General features: G+C 31.9%; 1 protein-coding gene across 3 annotated transcripts; it reads left to right on the top strand.

Moving 5' to 3' along the window:
* The first annotated feature begins 771 nt into the window (after positions 1–771).
* Positions 772–21,584, top strand: LOC126657798 (S-adenosyl-L-methionine:benzoic acid/salicylic acid carboxyl methyltransferase 3-like). Of its 3 annotated transcripts, none has more exons than XM_050352575.1 (5): positions 772–805; positions 5,768–5,840; positions 18,785–19,183; positions 19,271–19,525; positions 21,111–21,584. In XM_050352575.1, coding segments are annotated over exons 1-5 (1,089 nt in total). In that variant the 5' UTR covers positions 772–803; the 3' UTR covers positions 21,471–21,584. The 3 variants fall into 3 exon arrangements, with proteins under 3 accessions (XP_050208532.1, XP_050208533.1, XP_050208531.1); XM_050352576.2 differs by lacking the exon at positions 772–805 and adding an exon at positions 4,361–4,391 and having other exon boundaries at positions 5,774–5,840; XM_050352574.2 differs by lacking the exon at positions 772–805 and having other exon boundaries at positions 5,701–5,840.
* The last annotated feature ends 1,437 nt before the right edge of the window (positions 21,585–23,021 follow it).

Below are 23,021 nucleotides of genomic sequence, written 5' to 3'. Positions count from 1 at the left end.
AACTAAAACTAACCTACTGACCGGAGCAGAATAACAGGCGGCGGACAGAGGAAGACGGCGGCGGACAGAGGAAGACGGCTGCAGTGGCCTCCAAAAGGAAAAAAAATTGAAACCGGAGAAGGGCATCACCGGAAACCAAAAGAAAATGGCGAACACGAATGGCGGCGGAAGTTTGAAGAGGAAGGGGGAGTTTGAACTACGGCGGTTCCTTTTTCTTTTTTCAGTTTCAGAAACTGAATGAAGAAGAAAGCGCTGTAGGTTAAGTAATTTTCAATTTTAGCGACGGGCACTTAAATCCGTCGCTAAAATCGAAAACAAATAAAACGCGCTGTTTCATTAAAGAAATTAGCGACAGAGTGTTGTATTCCGTCGCTAATTTCTTTAATGAAACGGCGCGTTTCATGCCTGAAGATATTTAGCGACGGATAAGATAATCCGTCGCAAAATTTCACCAAAAAAATGGCGGAAAGGCTTCCCGCCTTGTTCCCGCCAATGTTGCTACGGATTAGCGACGGATTGTCCGTCGCTGATCACTTTTTCATTTATTGGCGACAGATTGGAAAGTCTGTCGCCAAATCCGTCGTTAATATCACTCATTAGCGACGGATATTCATTCCGTCGCAAATATCTGTCCCTAATGAGCAGTATTCTAGTAGTGTTACTTATCTGTAACCAATTAAATAAAATGTGTGAACAAAAACTATGTAGGTAAGAATATTTTTTATAAATAGAGGAAAGTACAGGAGTTGAGCAGATGAACAAAAGGCTGTTAAAACAAAATAACAAACAGAGATTAGTGAAAGATAGAAGTAGTGCAAGTGCTTTCATAGATTCTGCAGTAGTATATCGTTTTAATCGAGTAGTGGCCTAGTACAGCAGTGTAATACGATATGTTATTTTTCATTGTTGTCTTGTATATATTCCGATTATTTTTCTGTTTGTCTTTCCGGTCGAGCTTTCGTTCGTCTACTTCCGATGGATTTCTCGTCGTTTCCGGTCGTTTTACCGTTCGCACTAGTCCGTTCGGCTCTTTCGTTCGCGCTATCGATTTCTCGACTCGTTTTTAGATTTGTGTAGTTTTTTAGGTTTTTTGTAATGATTTAAATATTTTGTAAATAAATTATTGTAGATCTATAATTTTTGGTTTATAAAATTGTTCTATTATTCATATAATTATTTATTTTATCTTCTATTATTCATAGATTTATTTATTGCTACTGATTTTGTAAAGAAAAAATTTATTTATGGTGCATTTGTAGTAATTTTATAATATATTTATGTTTTAAAGTAATTTTTGGTGTATTTATTGTGTATTTCTGCCATTTTTTAGTATATTTATGGTGTATTTGCAGTGTTTCATGGTGTAGACCACAAAAAACACTATAAAATGCCATAATACACTAAAAATACACTATATATACACTAATCTTACACTATAAAAACACTATATATACACTGTTGTTACACTATAAAAATTAAAAAAAAATCCAGGAAAAAATCTATAAAAAAAAATTATTAAAAACTGTGGGTCGGTTCAGTCGGTTTAGTCGACCAAACCGAAAAACCGAAAACTGAAATTGGAAACCGAAAAAGGTATTTGTGAAATTAAAAGAAAATATTTTTCGTAAATAAAAAAGGTAGAAAAAAAATCAAAACTTGGCAGGTAAAGGTGTAAATAAGTTACCAAAACATGTATTTCAGAAAATTACCACAAAACATTATCCATTATAATTAAAAAAAATTATATAATTTATACGTGTTTAACCAACTCATCCTAGGACCTCATTTCATCTAAGATTGGCCTTGCCAGTGAGGTAACCTTATACGCTGGTATACAACGGGCTTGTACGTACAGGATAGGGAAGCGAAGACCCATGTATTTGTATCGATGGTTTATTAGTGTATAAATGTGTATTTGTATAAATGCTTCCGTTTCTAAGGTCATCGTACGATTAATAGTTGCTAAAAAGGTTTAGTGATTTTAGACTTATTACGAATTTCGGTACTACCGTTCTCATTTTCTAATGCCGGTCTCAGCTCAATAATTTGAATCGTGACAGATCTGAAGAAAGACAAGGAGCTCCTTCCCCATAGAAGGAGCAACCGGCTCCTTCTATCTGAGAAGGAATTGTTTGCTCCTCCTCAAATCTGTGAGAAGGAAATAACTCCTTCTCACAGATCTTGGAAGGAGCGAGTAGATCCTTCTCCATCGGAAAAGGAGCTCCGGCAGGTCGTGTGCAATCAGCAGAGGCGGAAGCGGTTTTAATAAAATTTTAATTTTTTATTTATTTTTTTTTGATATTTTAATAAAACATAATTAAGTATTCAATTAAGATTTAATTGAAATTTTTTAAAAATTAAGGATTTATTTATATTTTTTCCAATAGAAAAAATAGGATATAATCTTTTGATTTAATTATTTTGAATTTTTTTATCCTTAAAATAATTAAATTGTCAAAAAAAATCAATTTGGGGTACAATTGAAATTTCAAAGGGCAAATTAGGATAAAATTAAAGAAATTCCTAGGTTATTGCAAAAGAGGCTGGGGGAGGGGGGGTGTTCAAGTGATTAAGCCTTATATTTAAGAGATTTTTTTACAAATACCGGGAAAAATGAAAATATTTACATAAATACAACCTTAATGTTTTGTTTACAAACAATACCATCTTTCTAAAAATATTTATAAAAATACAGTTTTTCTATATACAAAAATATGATTTTGTATACAAAAAAAATGGATTTGTATACATTCAGCACAAAATTCGTATATAAAATCAGATAATATACATATACATTTTTATTGTATATATTTCGTATATAATCCGTATATAATATGTATATAATTCGTATATAATACGAATTATATACGTTTTAAACAAAATCAAATCTGGAAATAAAAATTTCAAATCAAAAGAATGGAGGAGATGAGGATAAAGAACTGAAAATCAAAAAATAAACTGAGAAATCATATGCAATAAATTCTAGATCTACAAATAAAATAATAAAATAATAGAGCTATATATACAAAAGCTAGATCTATACAAATAAATATGATTCCATAAGAGATCATATCTGATTTAAAAAAAAAACAGTGGCGGCATGGAAAAGCGGATACGGCGGCGGTATGGAGCAGCGGCTGCGACGGCGGCATGGAGCAGCAGCTGCGGCGGCACGGTGTAAGGGATGACAGCGGCTTCTCGTGGTGGCGGCAACCTTTCGACGACAGCGGCTGGCGGCAAACAATGGTGGTAGTGGATTGATAGTGGTGGTGGAGTTAATGGAGAAAAGGAGAAAATAAAATTAGGGTTTGGGTGAAAAAGATGAAGAAAAACAGAGAAATGGTATTGTTGTTAATAAAAGAAATAAAGTTGTATTTTTGGAAATATGAAAAACACTTTTGTAAAGAGAAAGTATAAGGTTGCATGTTTGTAAATATTTTACCTTATTATGACATAAAGTGTATATATATGACTCAATTGCACGTTAGCAAAATTTGCTAAAATTGTTTTTTAAATAATATTAAAGTTTAATAATCTTAAAAAAAATTAATATTTATTATCTTTTTGAAATAATTTGAAAATTTATTAACGTATGATATATTGGTACTAGTGATGTTGGAGTAGTCTGATTGATATTCTCAATTTATGAAAATCCATAAATATTTCGTGTTCCAATAATGTTACATGTTAGGTGCAAAAGCCAACTGAAACTACTTAATGAATAAGTAAAGTGAAGAGTGTTAGTAGAGAAAAGCCTTCTATGAAAAGAACCAGGGGTTCCAGAAATGAAACATGGCATCCTTACTATATTTCGATGGAACTGGTTGAACTGTCTCATTTTTAAAATAATATAAAAGATTATTATTATTAGAGAGAAATTATAATTTGTTAATTTAAAAGTTTTTTTTGGTAAATGATTGGCTTATTTTGAATGATTATATCGAATAATTATATTTCTCATACGATAAACACTCAATTGAGAAAGAGAATGGATGAGCTTACGGCTATTTGACCTAATCTAAAACTAGAAAGCTGCTCGATTTTTATTTCAAAATTCTTTCATCTACTTGTTCTCTTTTTTTGACATCAAAAACTCTTTCTGCTACAGTAGAGTATCGACTGTAAGTGCATTTCGCAAAATACGTTCATAGAATTTTATTAAAGTAATGTGGGAAATTGGGAGACATGTTGCCCCAAGCAACATTAATCATTTTTGTTTGCATATTACCTAACATATTGCTTATCTGTAACCAATTAAATAGAATGTGTGAACAAAAAACTACATAGATAAGAGCACCTTTTTATAATTTATAAATAGAGGAGAATGCAGGAGTTGAGCAAATGAACAAAAAAAAAACAATAATAAAGAGAGATTAGTGAAAGATGGAAGTAGTGTTACAGTGATTTTGATGGAGATATTAATGATAGAAAAAGCACTAATAGTTTTGTATTTTCGATGGAAAATTATGCAATTTCTTGGTATCAAAAGAAATAACCAATTATGGCAGTTTCATCATGTGAATCTTAATATGTTACATCTACTTCATGTGCGTGTCATGCAACTTGGTTAGACATATCATCGAAAGAATTTCATTTAGAGGAGAACCAACTATGATTATAATAGATAGCAAGTCCTCTTAAGTTAACATTTTTAGAAAATAGCCTTTTAGCAACAAATATTTCCATCATTAAATGATGAAATTCATTGTTAAATTATTTTTTCCTCGCTAAAAGGTTGCAAGCACTCTCTAAATCAGGATTTTTCTGTCAATAATTTTTTATTTTCTAGTAGCATAACATGAATTAATATTTAAGTTGTATTAAGTGAAAGTTAATAAGATGAAGTCTGCTTAGCTTATTACTAGGTAAATATAATATGAAGTTACATTTATAAAATTCATAAGTTTTAGTAATTAAGTTAAAATTTAACTACGTTCAATATATAAATTATATGAGAAAGACCAAATATATAAATTAATAAATTGAATTCTCCTAAACAATGTGAAAAAACAACGAAACTCTTCATATTCTCATTTCACATAAACACTTCCCTTTTTATTTTAAATTCAACATTATCCTAACATGCATCATATCTTATGAGTCATGTATAAAGTGGATGCACCAAAATAAAGATGGCTTAATACATAGTTTGACCCCTGAACTTGTACCATTTTACCCATCTAATCCTTAAATTTAACGTCTTACCTATCGAACCTCTGCAGTTGTTAAATAATCTGATTTAACTCCTGAACTTGATAAATATGTAAGTATTAAACCCTTCGTGTCCACCTGTCACTTGAAACGTTCTAAAAGAAATTGTGTACGGAGGGATTAAATGTTTACGTATTTATCAAGTTCAGGAGTTAAATCGGATTATTTAACAAATTCAGGGGTTCGATAGGTGAGACGTTAAGTTTGGAGGTTAGATGGGTAAAAGGATACAAGTTCAGCGGTCAAACTATATATTCAGCCAAATAAAGATTTAGCCAAATTGCCTTTGCTCACTTTTCATAGGCTCATGACTGAACATGCCCCACCCAATTCAAAATAATGTGGCAAAATCTTTATTGAATCTTTATTATTTATGTACTGCCAAACCTATTGTTTATGCATTGCCTAACCTATTTAAAAAATATTTTTTAAACTTCAACAAGATAACAGTACTACTTATCATAGTTTAGCCACTATAAATAGAGGAAAATGCTGATGAATAAAAAGCAGTTCAAACAAACTTTAAAAAACACTTAAAGAAATTATTGTGAGAGATGGAAGTGGTGCAAGTGCTTCACATGAATGGTGGAAATGGAGAAACTAGTTATGCTCAAAATTCGGTGTTTCAGGTTATATATAGTGCCTTCTTTACTAGTCTTACTACTTTAATATTTTTTTTAAAGATCTAATTTATAATCTTATCACCTCATATTGTTTTTTAGCCGTTTTTTAACCATTCAATTTTCTAATAGTTTCACCTATATTATGTCAGTATGCGAAAAAATGCTTATATTAAAAATATGAGTGAAGGAACAACACGGCGAACTTGTATCCCGAATCAATGTTCCCGAATCAAATAATGTTTTTTTAATTTTTTAATCAATTTGATTTTTAAATTTGAATTTGGGGGTCAAATAAGTCATTTTTAATTTTTTTAGTCAATTAGATCCCCAACTCTCTTAATTTAGATCTAGTAACCCTTAATTCTATATTTCAAACGTGTGACTTATTTGATTTTGAAATACAAGTTTGAGGATCTAATGGATTAAAGTGATCTATTTGATCCTAAAATATAAATTCGGGGATCTAATTGACTAAAAATAACTTATTTGATCTCGAGACACAAGTTTGAGGATCTAATTGATTAAATTGATCTATTCGATTTTAGAATTTAAATTTGAGGATCTGATTGACTAAAAAATTAATAATGACTTATTTGATCCCGAAACATAAATTCAAAAGTCGAGTTGACCTTTATTCATTAGAAGAACTTTTTTTTAGATAAATGATATTTATATTAGCTCATCCAAAAGCAATGGATGGCAAAAAAGCTAATACAATTAAGAATGAAAAAAGAAATTCAAACTTCGAATTATATCTAAAGAAGAAAACGGAAAAGCCGTGTGGATCGACTTATAAAATAATACCGCCTTGACTATGCTATCAAAAATAATGTTCTCGATCTTGGTAGTCTTGAATTTGAAAACTCTTTTATTCCTTGCTTTCCAAAAAGCCCAAATAATGTAACATCCAATTAAATTGGGAAGTTTAGGTACTTATTTCAAAAATGAAAATATTTGCACTTTATACCTCAACACAGAAAAGTTACAGAAAATACCTCATGTTTTTTCCAGATTTATGTTTTTACTCTGGGTTTTAAAATACTTATGATTTTACTCCGTTATCATAAACACTTATATCATTTATTTATTTTCGTAGGTTATCATACAATTATCATAAACTTATCATACTTCATTATCATCTAATTATCATACTACAGTGTTATGATAACGACATGATAATGTAGTGATACTGACATGATAATCAGACATTGTTTTATCATAACATAATTATAGATATTATCATAACTTTATCATCTAGGTACCATAAATATTATCATCTCGGTATCCTATGATAATATTATGATAACGACATGATAATATTATGATAACGATATGATAATCAAACATTATTTTCTCCATAAAATTATTTTTTTCTTGCAGTGTCATGATAACAACATGATAATATATTGATACTCATATGATAATCAGACGTTGTCTTTCAAAAAAAATTATTTTTTTTTCTGCAGTGTTATAATGATGTTATGATAATGCAGTGATACTCATATGATAATCAGATGCTGTTTTTGTGCAGAAAATCGTTTTTGTGCAGAAAATCGTTTTTTGTGCAGAAAATCGTTTTTTTCATCATAAAATCGTTTTTCATGCAGATTTTTAGATCTAAAATTGAGAAAATCAAAGAGCAATTTATTTAGATATAAAAGTTAATATAAATCGTATTAATCACCACAAATTTAAAAAAAACTAAAATCAAATATGAAAAGTACGGCGGAGCGACGGTTGAGTGATGGCGGAGTGACGACGACCGATTAAGGAACGGTGAAGAAGAAGAGAAGAAATAAAGAAGAAGAAGAAAGAAGAAAAAGAAGAAGAAGAAGAAGAAGAAGAAAAAATGGCGAAGAAAACAGAGAAGAAGAAGAAGAAAGAGGAGAGAGGAGAGAGAAAAGAAAGAGATAAAAGAAAATAATGACAGTTGTCATTAGTTGTCACTTGAGAGTAAAAAAATTATGATTAAAGTAAATAATAATAAAAACTAGGTATAATTATAATATAAATATTTGTTAGAGTAAAAAAATAAAAACAATAAAAGGATGAGGTATTATCTTTAACTTTTCCTTATTGAGGTAGGAAATCAAATTATTTTTAAAAATGGAGTATTTATCCTAATTTACCCATTAAATTCCAAAGGTTCCTGTACTTCTTCGTCGAAAGGTTTGACTATTGATAATAAAAATGCTCTAATGAATATGGCATGACCTAAGTGATGTTGTTCAAAGAAAGAAAATATGACCAGGTTTTCCAAGCATATTGACAATGGAAAATAATGTGAAGAGAGGTCTCCTCCTCAAGACATAAGAAGCAGCCACTATTTTCTTGAAGAATAATTCCCCTCCGAGCTAAAACCGAATTAGAAGAGATACGGTTTCGTGCCAAAAGCCAAAAGAAAAATTGGATACGAGGAGGTAATTTATTTGCCCAAATAATCTTTATGAAGCTGCTGTCATAACCCATATTTGATGTAGAATTCTGACGTGTAAGAGCTGATAATGAGGCTGAAGAAAAGTCTTTGTCCGTTGCCAGAAAACCCAATCACGCTGCTGCTGTGTAAGACGCAAACCAGCAATAAGCTGTTGAAGTTGGATCAACGCGGCATTTTCTGAAATTCTGGGTTGTCTTTTTCAAACCAAACCGCACAAGGTCTGTTGATTGATATCAAATAATTCTGAAATCAAACTATTTTGAACTCTGAAAATTCTAAATAAATTAGGAAAACTCTCCTGCAAAGGACTAGATCCTATCCATCTATCTTTCCAAAATCTAACTCTTGATCCATCACCCACCACCACTGAAATATTGGAACAAAAATTGCTCCAAGCTTCCGCATTATCAATACAAGCCAAATAAATTCTTTTCCAAATATGAGACAACCGCAACGTATTACTAGCAAGCAAATCAAACCAGAAAAATATGTTCAAGCTATTAGAAATAACAGATAACCAAAGGGAGCTATTACCCGTATTCATCAATTTCCATATCCACTTGAAAAGCAAAGAAGAGTTCTTTAATTTAAAAGGAGTAATATTCAGACCTCCTTGTGAAAACGGTAAGCAGACAACTGACCAAGAAACTTTGCTAAAATACGTACCTTCAGAGGACCCATTCCATAGAAAACGCCGCATAATCTTTTCAAGACAAGAAACAACTGACTAAGGAATCCGAAGAGAGCACATGTAATAAATGGGTAGACTGCTAAGCAGGGGCGGAACTAGAAAATTTAAAATGGGGGGGCTGGAAAAAAAAATTTCGTAACAAATATAACTACATCGTAATATAAGTAAAATTATACATAAAAAATTTATAAAAGTTATAAATTTTGAAGATATTAACAAGAAATTAGAGATAACACTTATATAAAAGTATAAATTTAATGACTATATTTTTTCAAAAAAAAAATGAAGTACTAATTTGTTCTTTTTGAAAAGTTTGCGAGGGCGGTCGCCACTTCACCCTATAGGGCTGGTTCCGCCCCTGCTGCTAAGAACCGACTTGATTAAAATAAGCCTGCCAGCAGGAGAAAGAATATTTCCACGCCAAGAAGATAATTGAGAAGAGAAATTCTGAACAACCGGATCCCAATCCTTAGCCTTCACTTTATGCAGAGATAGAGGCAAACCCAAATAAGTGATTGGTAGATTCTCTATTTTACAATTTAGAATAGAAGCAGCCGCGTTCAAGGAAATGTTATCAACATTAATTCCCACTAGAGAAGATTTATGAAAATTAATTTGAAGTCCTGATACCAACTCGAAGCAACGCAAAATTCTCAAAAGATTTCTTATTTGATCCAAATCATTTGGAACAAAAAGAAGCGTATCATCCGCGAACTGTAAAATAGAGACCGGAGTATCATACCCATCAACCGCAATACCACCGATCAAACCCTTTGAGATTGCCTTGATAATAAGAGCTCTCAAACCTTCTACAGCAATAACAAAAAGCATTGGAGATAAGGGATCTCCTTGCCTAACCCCTTTTTCCATGAAGAAGTTATCAGAAGGGCGTCCATTAACTAGAACAAACAATTGAGCAGACGAAAAACAAGAAGAAATCCAATCCCTCCAAGAGTTATCAAAATGCATTCGATCAAGCATTTTCAAAATAAACTCCCAAGATATCGAATCAAAAGCTTTCTTAAAATCCAGTTTAATCATAAAGGCCTGCTCTCGACGCCTATGAATAAGATGAATAAGCTCTGAAGCAATCATATGACAATCATATATGTTCCGCCCTCTGACAAAACCAAACTGATTATCTGAGATAATGGTAGGAAGAATAGGAGCAAGTCTGTTTGCCAAAACCTTGGATACCCATTTGAGTATTCCATTTATCAAACTGATAGGACGGAAATTTGAAATATCAGATGCCCCTTTTATTTTCGGCAACAACACCAAAAAAGCCGTATTTAAACCCACAGGAAACCGACCACTCTGATGAAAGGTAGAGAATAACTCCATAATGTTCGGCTTTAAAATACTCCAAGCTTTCTTATAAAAGAAAAAATTGAAACCATCGGGACCTGGCGCTTTGTTACTATCACAACTTGATAAAGCAGGAACACTTCTTCCTCAGAGAAAGGAGCTGAAAGAAAAGAAGCTTGAGTATCTGAAAAAGTCGTAATAGGCAGGCTGTTAATAGAGAAGGTAGGAGTGGAATTTTTTCTATAAAAGTTCCTGAAGTATAAATGAATATGTTGCTTGATCGTATCCGGCTTATTGTAGCAAACACCCTCTATTGTAATTTCAGTCAATAAATTGCTCCTGGACCGAATTGAAGCCACAGAGTGAAAGTATTTTGTATTTTTGTCGCCAAATAAATTCCAATTTAGTCTTGACTTCTGAAGCCACAAAGATTCCAAATGACTAGAAATCGTAAAGAATTCACCATGAAGAGAGGATAGTGATTTCATTAGAAGAACTTAAAGTGATTTTGTGCTTGATTTGTAAATTTAAAAAAGAGTAAACTTATTTATCACCTAATCTATACTATATATATAAAAGCACGGAGGGGGGGCAAGCAAAGTTACTGAATAATCCTTTTCAATTTAGTACTAAATAAAGGTTTTATAGTCATTAACTAATTACTTATTTAATTAATCACTATTGTAATTAAAGTCTTAATTAGAATAGGTAGCTAAATTATCTCCAATTTAGTTTTTTTTTTATGTAAAACATAACTATATTGTCTCCAAATTAGTAGGAATACCTATCTTTTAGTTTGATTAAACTACAAAATTAAAATACTATATTTGGTCAATATATTATTATTTAAATTTCTATCTTATTATTTTTAAAGATATTATTCATAAAATTAAGTTAATTATTTAATTATGGTTATTATAAAACCAAAAGAAGAATAAATTCAGTATGGAAAAAGATTTAATAACCGAATATATTATATTTACTTTTACAAAAATTCTTAACTAATTTAATATTAATTATAAATAAAAAAATTGATATAATTATAATATATTTACTAATATGTATTGACGAGTTACGTTATGAACCACGTGCATAGCATGTAATGCGAAACTAGTAAATATAAATATACATATATTCACCTCTTATTTTCCGTGAAAAATTTTAAAATTTTGTTTATCCACCAATAAATATTATTTTTAATATCAATGTAAAATGCAACTAAAAAAACTAATCATTTTTTCTAAAAAGTTATAAAAAAAAAACTAATCACTATATATCTAAAACGTTATAAAAATAACATTGAAAAAATAGATTAAATAACAAATTCTAACCACTTTATATAAGGCCTAATTACTTAAAAAAATCTCACTTATAACATATTTTCGTTTATACCCTGATCTAGGAAAAAGTTCATTTGTACCTTTTTTTTGATTTTTTGTTTTCAACTCTACCCTAAAGTACTAAATTAAACTTTTTTTATTTAGAAAAAAATTTAAAATAATTCTTCATATTTTAACCTATATTTAAATTGGACTTTAATATTATTAATAGTATGAAAATATCTTCTTCTTTACAAAATTAAACTTATAATAATTTATATTAATTATTAATAATTTGTAAATATAAAACCATAAAATTTAAAAAAAAAATCGAAGTCTCCGTCCGGAGGAGGAGCCCGCTACTTCTCCTCCATGCAGGAGAAGCACAGATCTGCTCCTCCTTCATAGGGATGGAGGAGCACAAATCTGCTCCTCCTTCACATGGAAGGAGGTGTAGATATGTGCTCCTCTTCTTTTTGAGGGACTCGAAAAAAAATTAATTCTTTTTGTAAAACAATTCGTAGCGGTGTATAAATTGGAAGAGTACGGTGGTTTGTCGGAAGTATTTTTTAATTTATTTAATTTTTTAATAAAAAAAAATTAAACATAATTTATTTTTTGGCTTTATTTAAACATTTTTAAAATTGAAGGATTTATTTGTGTTTTTTTCAAATAGAAAAAAGATGATATAACTCTTCTATTTAATTATTTCTAATGTTTTCATTCTTTAATTATTTAAATTGTTAAAAAAATAAAATTTTGAGGTACAGTTGAAAACGAAAAATAAAAAAAAAGGTACAAATGAGCTTTTTCCTAGGTCAGGATATAAAAAAAAAAAATTTAGGGTGGGGTTTTTTAAAAATAATTAGGCCCCTTTATATAATGATATTTTTTAATTATTTCTTATTTATCCAAATTGTCTATCATTTTTCTTAGAAAATGCTAGTGCTAGATAATAAAGTGATATCGTTCTTAACGCATTATGCTTAATATTATTTTGCATTATGCATGTGTGTATATGATTTTAGATCTAATAGCGTCAATAAGTCAAATGTTAAATCTTTTAAAATTTGTAAATCTATTCAAATTAAATAATGTACTAAAAATTTATTTAATTTTTCTAAATTGATTTGAAATACCATGTAGTTTAAATTAATTTTGAAAAATGTTAAATAGGTTTTGGAAAATTTGATTAATTTCTAGCGGATTGTTCAATTATGATATACATTTACAAATTTTAAAAGGTTTTTGAATTCGAAAAAATCAAAAAAAAAATTGGGCTTTTAAAGCCATAAATTTAACAGGCTAACTCTTAAATACTACTCCCTCCGTCTCAAATTAATAAACAATTTAGGATAAACATGGATTTTAAGAAATTTAGGCTCTCTAGATAAAATGAGTTAATACATAAAAAAATGTCATACTTTCTCTTATTTAATAGAGTGGTAACTTTTGTCGTCCATTGACTTTTATTGCTTTTGCAAAATATTTTTTATAATTAATGAGGGTATGGACAATTATTTAATAAGATAAATATCTAGCGCCTACAATTTGTGAAAAAAAAAAATTAAATAGTGCCTATCAATTTGGGACGGTGGGGAATACTAGTAAGGCAAAATTCATCTATTTACCCACAATTTTGACATGTTTTTCATATACACCATGATTTTTCATTTTTGTCATATATATCATCTTTTCAATTTTTGTCTAATATACCTACAACTAGGGGTGTGCATCGGTCGGTTCGGTTCGGTTCGGTAGTGAAACCTTGAAAACCGACTATGCCGATTAATCAGAAAATTAAAAACCAAATTGCCTATTTTTTTTCCAAAAACCGATTGATTTATAACCGAATTTTACTGGTCGGTTCGATTTGATTTCGGTTCGGTAGTTCGATTTGGGCCTTATTGAAAGCCCATTTGAAAATGAAAAAATTTACAATTAACTTATACAAAATTATATAAATGCCCAAAAATTACAGGCAATAAAATGTCCCCCAAAAACCCAATTAACCTATATCCCATACATACATTTGAATCCCTCTAATTACAGCAATCAGATGTCAACTTAGCAATACATATTGCTTACAGATTGTACAAAAATTAGGCCCTTAACAGAATGTACAAAAATTTATACAGATTCATTAAGCAAAGCAAAAAAATAGGCGAATGAATCTTGTATTGTATTCTCCTCCAAGCAGAGTCAGCTCAGTTCAGAAGAAAGCTGTGAAGAATGATTAAAACACAATACAGCAAACAAAACGAGTATAAGTATTTACAAGTTAGAAGTTAGGATTTAGGAGAAATACAAATTGTTAAAATTTGAAAACCAGAAGGAATTTTTAAAAAATGGGCTCAGAAATTTGTTTATCTTTCATTTGTAAAGCGATCAAATGACATGGTGGCTCAAAAGGTGCCAAAAACATCATATCAAAAATTGAAGGCTTTACAAAATCTGAATGTGGTGGAAGCTTCATCACTGCCCAAAAAATAGTTTAAAATAGTTTACAAAAAGTTAAAAAAATAAAAAGACTAAAAGCAGTTTAAAAGTTAAATAACAGGTTCAATATAGAAGCTTGAAAGTTTCAAACCATAAGTTAAACAGTTTCAAAGTAGCTTGAATCATATAAAGAGAAATAGAAGGAGTAGAAATATCAAAGTCATAAACATTTGAAAATCAATAGAAATATCAAAGTTAGAAAATCATACTTGCTGCAGTTGCAGACAAAGTCAACAGCCAGCATTTGCTATGCTTCCACCACCACATTCTTATCAGAATTCAGAAGGGACAGGGACAGAAATGATCATTAGATCACTTTCAAATCTGAAGGGACAGGGACAAAAATTGATCCTTAGATCACTTTCACTTCTTAAGGGACAGGGACCATGCATTTCTGCTTCCACCATAAGGTCCAAACACTTCATGTGTTTCCAAAAAACAAAAAATCAGCATTTTCCTTGCATAATTCAAATTGCAGGTGGACCAACATTTGGCAACTCTGGATTGACAAAGAAAAGTATAAAAGTTCAGAACAAATAAGTGAAAATAAATGTAAATAATTAAAACCAAAATACAAAGGAAAGAGTGCATAACCTTTTTCAAAGGAGTCCAATTCATCCAAGCATTCTTCAACTACAAGAGGGGCCTTACAAGCTCTTAGCCAATCTTGTGTGCAGATTAAAGCCTCCACCAATTTAGGAGTTAATGAACTCCTGAAGCAATCAAGTACCCTTCCTCCCGTACTGAAGGCTGACTCAGAAGCCACAGTGGAAATGGGAACACCAAGAATATCCCGAGCAAGCTTCGATAGAATTGGAAAACGATGAGCATTTTGCTTCCACCAGGTTAAAACCTCCAATTCATCACCATCTTCCACCAAATCCTCATTGAGGTAAACCTCTAGTTCACTCTTTCGAGAACTTGAAGCTCCCATTTCCATTCTGTGCTGCTTGAATCTTGCCTTACTGACAGAAGCAGGCTTTCTAGTTATAGCAGAACTAGACACAGAAGAGGCTAAGACATTGCCTCCTTGAGGTTGAGTCAGCTCAGATTGAGAACTCATACATGATACATTGTTTCCACCACATTCATACAAACTGAAATACTCATTACACAAAATAGTTAACTCATCAACCACAGATTTAAACAGACTCCCACCCTTTTCAGGACCAAACATGATTTTCAAATTGTATTCCATTCCCTCCAACTTAGAGCTAGGATCAAAAATATAAGCAAAGAAAATCAGCTTGTTCATTTTTTCAGGATCCCCCCAATACTTATCAAACTTGGTTTTCATTTTTTCACCCAATGTTTTTACCTCAGTGTCATCACTCTCAATCATATCACACAACACCACATTCAAATCACATATTTCCTGAAAATACATATCAGCAGTGACATACAAAGATCCAGAAATGCGTAAAGTGACAGAGTAAAAGTGAGATAGACAATCAGCAAACTTTCTGACCATTTCCCAGTCTTGAGCATCAGGTATATTACCATTCAAATCAATTTTGAAAGAGGACTCATCCTCATCATACTTTTCAAAAGCTTTTTCAAACAAGCAAGCAGTACTAAGCATCAAGAAAGTTGAGTTCCAACGAGTAGGCACATCAAGACATAAAGATTTTTTAGTTGGAATTTCAACAAAGTCAGCAGCCTCTTTGAATTTTCTCAACCTAGCAGGACTATTTCTGATATATCTAACACAATCTCTCACTTTTTTAACAGAAACATTCAAATCTTTCAGACCATCAGTCACAACCAGATTCAAAATATGTGCAATGCATCTCATATGCAAATACTTCCCCTTAGCTACCCCAGTTCCCCATTGCAGCATTTTTTTCCTAAATGCAGACACTGCTGTATCATTGCTACTGGCATTATCCATAGTGATACTAAATACATTTTTAAGACCCCAATCAACCAGACAATTTTCTAAGGACTTAGATATGTATTCACCCTTATGGCCAGTGACAGGCATGAAAGCTATGATACGTTTATGCAACACCCAGAAATCATCAAACCAATGGCAAGTAACACACATATAATTAATTCTCTGAATGCTAGTCCATGTGTCAGTTGTAATACTAACCCTTTGACTATGACTCTTAAACAGAACTTTCAATTTTAACCTCTCTTCTTCATACATTTTAAAACAATCTCTAGTCACAGTCCACCTAGATGGTATGATAAACCTTGGACATGCAGTGTTCATTAGTCTTTTAAACCCCATCCCCTCAACAAACCTAAATGGAAGTTCATCCACAATGATCATATAGCATACAGCAGCCCTAATAGCATCTTGATTAAATTTCCAGGCTCCCACCATAACATTATCATCAACAACATTCAAAGGATTAACAACAGGAATCATAGTTAGCAAAGTTTGTCTGGTCTGTTTACTATGTGGGTTTTTAAGGCAAGCAAGCATGTGAGCTCTCAAAGTGGAGGTCCCATTCATTTTAGAATGACAGTTATAAAGTCTAGCACAATATAAACATTTAGCATGTAAGACTCTACCATTTTCATCACAGACCCTTTCAAAATGATCCTAGACAGGAGACCTACTTGTCATTTGCCTCCTCTTTCTTGTTGGGGCATTTGTTCCCTCTGCATTAGCAGGCACAGGTTGAGGGCCATTTATGCCCTCAACCTCCATCAACGAAGCAGTAACCACAGGAGCAAGACTGGGAGCAAGATTGTTCTCAGTCCCAACTTCAAGAACTGTGGGCATCTACAAACACAAAGAAACAAACAAGAATTAGTATCTTTTACAAGAAATATGGAACTTGTGGAAAAAAAAGTATCCAGAAAAATGCTTACCGTTGGGTTCATAGCCATTTACAGGATGCAGAGAAACAAGAAAGAAAGGGATTAAATTTCAGAGGCAGAGAACTTCTGGGACCAACAGAATCAATGGGATCAAGTTTTGCTTCCACCAAAGAGCATGAAATAAGACTTCAAAATTTTCAATTCCACCACACAGAATGAGATCGATGCTTCCACCACTTGATTGCTCAAAAAATCAGAAAAAAATAAGCATCAGAAACACACATTTACAGAAGTTCTTGCACAATAAGAATATACAACTGAAAAAGAATAAGACTGAAGAAGACTCACCCTTTTTAAACTGCAGTCAAATGAATCGTTTTCTCAAACATTAGATCCAAGAGAATCAGATGAAGCACCAAACCAACACGTGAATCAAACAGAAATAAAGAACAGTTTAGTCACAAACCCAGAATCAGATAAAGAACACATGAACTTCAACAAAATGGAAAGAGATAATTAAAGACTCACCGATTAATCTGTTGTTCATAACAGAGAGAGATCGCCAGTCAAAAATTAGATCCATGTTGATGTTCCATAAAAACGAAAAAAGTTAGGAAGAATCAAATAATAACAGTAAGAAGAAGGAACTTAATGTAAACAGAAACCAAAACTGAAAAAAACACTCACCGGTGATGTTATACATCATGCATGTTCCTTCGAGAGAGAACGAAGGTCGAAGGATATGAAATATAACATCATCGAGCACTAAAAAGTATAAAATGGTGAAATCTGTATGATTAAAACCTTAAAACGCTAGCTTAATCGAAGTTTTAGAGGAGAAACCATTGCTGTTTTAGGATTTGAAAGGGTCGAGTGATGAAAAATGCAGAGAATGGAGACGAAGAGTTTGGGATTTCAGAGAGAAAAGGAAGAGAATCAGAGAGAAGTAGGCGGTGCAAATGAATTAGGTTTAGGGTTTTTTTTAAGAGGCGAATTTATACCCTACACAAAACGCTGCGGTTTGTGTAGGGTTAACTGGAGTGTCACACGTGCATGAAGCCATCCTCACACGTGCTTCAGCCCCCTCTCAAAACGACGCCGTTTCACTGGTTCGATTTTTCGGTTAAATCGGTGGTCATCTACCCAAAACCGAATTGATTATCATAAACCGAAAAAATCACCCAACCCAACCCAAACTGTGCCGTTTTGCTTGAAACCACCGAATTTAATTCAAAATTTCGGTTTAATTCGATTCGGTTTTCGGTTCAATTCGATTAATGCACACCCCTACCTACAACTCATTTATGGCCGATGTGGCGTAATGGTATTCGTTTACATGACAAAAAAATACAACATGGTATATATAATATTGCGCCACATTAGCTCTCAATGAATTGAGAGTTTTTTTGGCAAAAATTAAAAAGTTGATGTAATATATGACATGATTTAAAGATCATATCCGTGTATGTATTTAGCAAAAATATTAAGGGGGCATTTGGTTTAACTTTTCGGTAGAATTTTTACCTTTTCCTTTTCAAAAATTTCCACTTAAACATTTGGTGACCCTCCAAAAAGGGCGTTTGGTGAGGTTTTTCTAAAAGATTTTTGGAGTTTTTTTAACCTCTAACAGATGCTGTTAAAAAAGCTTCATTTTGGAGCTTTTTGCCAAAATGTAAAGTACGGGTTATCAGATTTACAAAATGAAGAGTTTTGTGTTTAGATGCTAAAAAATATATATACTAAGTAAAATAGCTCCGTGTCATAAATTCAGAAGGCGTGTTAATTATTTGTTCAATTCGCAATATCCTAACTGCATGCAGATAGATAATAACTTAAAAATATCGCAAACTGACATCTATATTCTAAATTACACTTATTCGTTTGCATGGGAGTAATTCAGGTTTGTTAATTAATTTTGCAGCAAAAAGTGATATCAAGGTCAAAGCTAATAATAAAGGAAGCCATGACCAATCTCTATAACCGTAAATTCCATGAAAAATTAGTCATTGCCGATTTCGGATGCTCTTCAGGGCCAAACACTCTATTTGCTGTATCTGAAATAATTAAAATAGTAGAGAACATCTGCAAAAAAATGGAGCATGAATCACCAGAGTATCATGTCTTTTTAAACGATCTATCAAGCAATGACTTCAATTTTATTTTCAAGTCGTTGCTGCCAGCTTTCGAGATTGAAATGAAAAAACATGTTAAAGGGCCGTGTTTCGTTTCTGGAACCCCTGGTTCTTTCTACGGCAGGCTTTTTCCAAGCAACACTCTTCATTTTGCTTATTCCTCTAGTGGCATCCACTGGCTATCTCAGGTGACGTTTTTCGAACTTATTACTATATAAAAACTCACCCCAAATATATTGATATTCATAATTAATCTGTTTTTTTTTTTTGCTAAGGTTCCAAAAGCACCGGAGAGCAACAAAGGAAATATTTATATGTCCAGTTCAAGTCCACCAAGCGTGCTTAAAGCATATTGTGCCCAATTTGGAAAGGATTTTTCTACATTTTTAAAGTGTCGCTCTGATGAAATAGTGGGAGGAGGGCGGATGGTACTAACCTTCATGGGAAGGAGAACCAAAGATCCAACTAGCAAGGAGTGCTGTTATTTTTGGGAGCTTTTAGCTATGGCTCTCAATCAATTAGTTCAAAAGGTACAAATTATTTTCTTAGCTATTAATCTTTTTTATTATTCCACTTGGATGGTTCACTTTCCGTATATTAAGTATGACAAAATTTTAGATAGACCACGTCTACCACGTCATCTGTATACTAAACTAATTATATTATAACATCTCATTAAAATGATGATATTATTGTAATAATCTTAAGTCAACTTAGTCATTACCTATTTATTAAAGTAAAAGTTGAGTTAAACTTATTTCAATTAAATATTTAAATTAAATTAACTGCTTTTATTATTTTTATAGAATTTTATACTTAATGATTAAATAATTGTTTTAATTTTATAATTAATTAATAAGTTACTGTAAAATTTTAAAGTTAAACAGTATTAATAATACACCCTAATTTAATTAATTATTTAGATCAAGTTCACTACTTTATTTTTATTTGAATAGAAGTTTATCTTTAATAATCAAATTATTATTTTGACTTTGGAATTAGCTAAAAATAACAATAAATCTAAAATTAATTGATTATCTTATGTAATCAAATAAATATTTTTATTTAATAATGAGTTATTTATATATAAAATTTCAGCCTTCAACATTTTTTTTGTTACGCATATTATTTAAAAGGTTTAAATGCACCAAAAATCACCAATTTTCGCGTGTTTTTAATATTTAACATAATCTTTTAATTTTGACATATTTAGCATGGACTTTAAAAAACATTGCAATTAAAATCACGTGTAAATTTTTTGAAAAATGGTATCATTTTACATCCAAAACGGTGCCGTTTTACTCCAAAATGGTATCATTTTATTTCAAAAATAGAGTCTGTGTCTTAATTACAAAATTTTGAAAAGTTTATATTGAATATGCCAAAATTACAAGATTATATTAAATCCCAAAACACGTGAAAATTGGTGTAATTTTATGTTAAAATTTGATATTAAAAAAATTTAACTTTTTAGTTTTTAGAATGAAAAACTCAGCCTTTCATTTTTTAGCATTTTATGATCCAAATGTCTTATCTAATATCGTTTTAGCTATTCAAAATGGGAAAAAAATTCTTAGATAAACTCGGTGCACCGCGTCATCCATGGACTAAGCCTATTATATATATGACACGTCATTAAAATGATGGCAATCTTATAATATTACTATTCAAATGTGTAAATAAGTAATAAACGAATTTATAAAATTGCCATCATTTTCATGGCGTGTCATTATGTAATAGGTTTAGTACACGGATGACATGGTTAGGGGTGTGCATTCGGTTCAAACCGAACCCCGAACCAAAATTTTAGAAAAAAAAATTTCAAATCGAACCGAACCGAATCAGTCGGTTCGGTCGGTTATTTCGGTTCTATTCGGTTATTTCGGTTTGGTTTATATAGAAATCTGTCTGAAATATTTTTAATTCAAAACCGAACCGAACCGACCAACCGAAATTTCTTTGAAATCTCAAACCGAACCAAATTTGTCGGTTCGGTTCGGTTTTTCGGTTTTGGTTCGGTTTTGCACACCCTTAGACATGGTAGACTGAACCTCTAAATGTAAATATATTAATAGAAGACACTAATGAAAATATATGGTTAATTATATGATTCAGGGCATGATAGACGAGGAGAAGTTTGACTCCTTCAACATTCCTATATATACACCATCTCCATTGGAAGTGAAATATGAAATTGAAAAGGAAGGGTCGTTCTCTGTTGATACACTGGAAATTTACGAACAAAATTGGAATGAGTGCCACATAGACTCTGGAGTTGTTAAGAATGAAGGATATGGAGTTGCAAAGCTTATAAGAGCTGCGATGGAGCCATTGATTATCAATCACTTCGGGTTTGCGAATGATATTATTGATGAGATTTTTGATAGATATTCGAAAATTCTGAATTATTGCATGGCAAGGGAGAAAATTGAGTGTGTCTATTTTATATTGTCCATTACTAAGAAAGATGAGTAACAATTATGCTTGAGTGACCAGTAATTAGCTTAGTGATATGAATTATGAGTGATTTTAGCTATGTGGTATGAATTGTGAATGTTATTTGTGAATTAAGAAGACTTTGTTTAACAAGTTGATGTTTACAGAGTAATTTTTCTCACACATGTATGTGCCACATGAAATTTAGAATTCAATGATATATTTATATTTCTTTTTAATCAACATAAAGATCTTTGTATTAACTCGAAACGAGAACAATTACAGTATGAGATGCATGGTAACATGTAGATCTGATAAAGAAAAAATGGCCTGTGCTACATATATAAGCGATTTAGTCGCAAATCTGCCTTACAAGCCTATAAAAAGGTGAAATCAAATAATCGCGCTAGAGTTATATACAAACTTGATTTTTCAAGAAATCTGCATCTGGTAAACTTGAGACGTCACAAAAACTGCTGAAACCGACATATATTTGCAACAAACAAGTGTAAACCACTATCAAAGGGCACCGGTTGCCCACCAAACTCCGGTCCAGTAATAAGCGAGAAGTCCACTAAACTAACTATCATCTCACCCACTCGCAAGTGAAATGTATGAACAGTATCTGTCCACCTCTTTATCAAAGCATGCCGCGAGAGCATCTCACACTGCCTCATTAGGTAAACAAAGAACGACGCCGAAGCCAACACCATCAATCCTCTCCCGAATTAGATCAGGCAAATACTCAAACCACAACCTAGCCTTGCAAAAATTGCCAAATGTGTGGAATGTGGCCCTATCGTGAGATTGCAAGAATGCCAAGTTTGTCAATGCTGATAAAGGAATAGTCCAAATTTAGCTCGTATATTTTTTTCCAAAATATCAAAAATCATTTTTTTGCCAGACCGACGCCATTTTGACTGGCGGCAGCGCTAATTTGATGTGGTGGAAGCGCCACATCAATCTAGCGCCGACACAAGTTAGGATGTTCCCTCTATACAACCGTTTCCCACTCCACGAGCCTATTTTTGTGCGTTTTCAAATGGGATTTTGAACTTTCAAGCAATCAAAACATTTACCCAAGGGAAAAATTCAGGAAAAACTCACCTCATATCAAAATCCGGTTCAAAAATGTCGCTTTAAGTGAAAGAGAAGCGGGATCTCATCGCCCATATCAAGAGACAGATTCTCATGCACAGCATGTTTGTCGAGATCCAAACACGGTTCTCTGAACGCCTATTATTGCATAATGATGTAGAACCAACGGAAAATAAAGGAAGCTTCCTAAGTTGAGTGAAAAGTAAGTAAGAAAGAGAAAGTGAAATACAAATAAGGAATTGAATTTTTCAAAGTATTTATGGCTCTAAGCTTTAATAGAGAAAATTATTGAGAGACGTAATTTTGCATCCAAGAGAGGACATAATGCCCAAATTTTGCAAGAAAATTGCCCTTTAGGATACCAATTTTTTATCCCCAGAGGATCAGATTTTCACCTCCAGACTCAAGACCAAATGTTTACTCCAGAGGACCAGTTTTTAATCCCTAGAGGATCAGAATTTTATCTCTAGACTCTATAGTAGATTTTTACCT

Source organism: Mercurialis annua, linkage group LG7 (genome assembly GCF_937616625.2).
Source record: "Mercurialis annua linkage group LG7, ddMerAnnu1.2, whole genome shotgun sequence".
Classification (NCBI taxonomy): Eukaryota; Viridiplantae; Streptophyta; class Magnoliopsida; order Malpighiales; family Euphorbiaceae; genus Mercurialis; species Mercurialis annua.
Note: the sequence above shows the minus strand (reverse complement) of the source record. Positions and strands in the feature narration are given on the sequence as shown.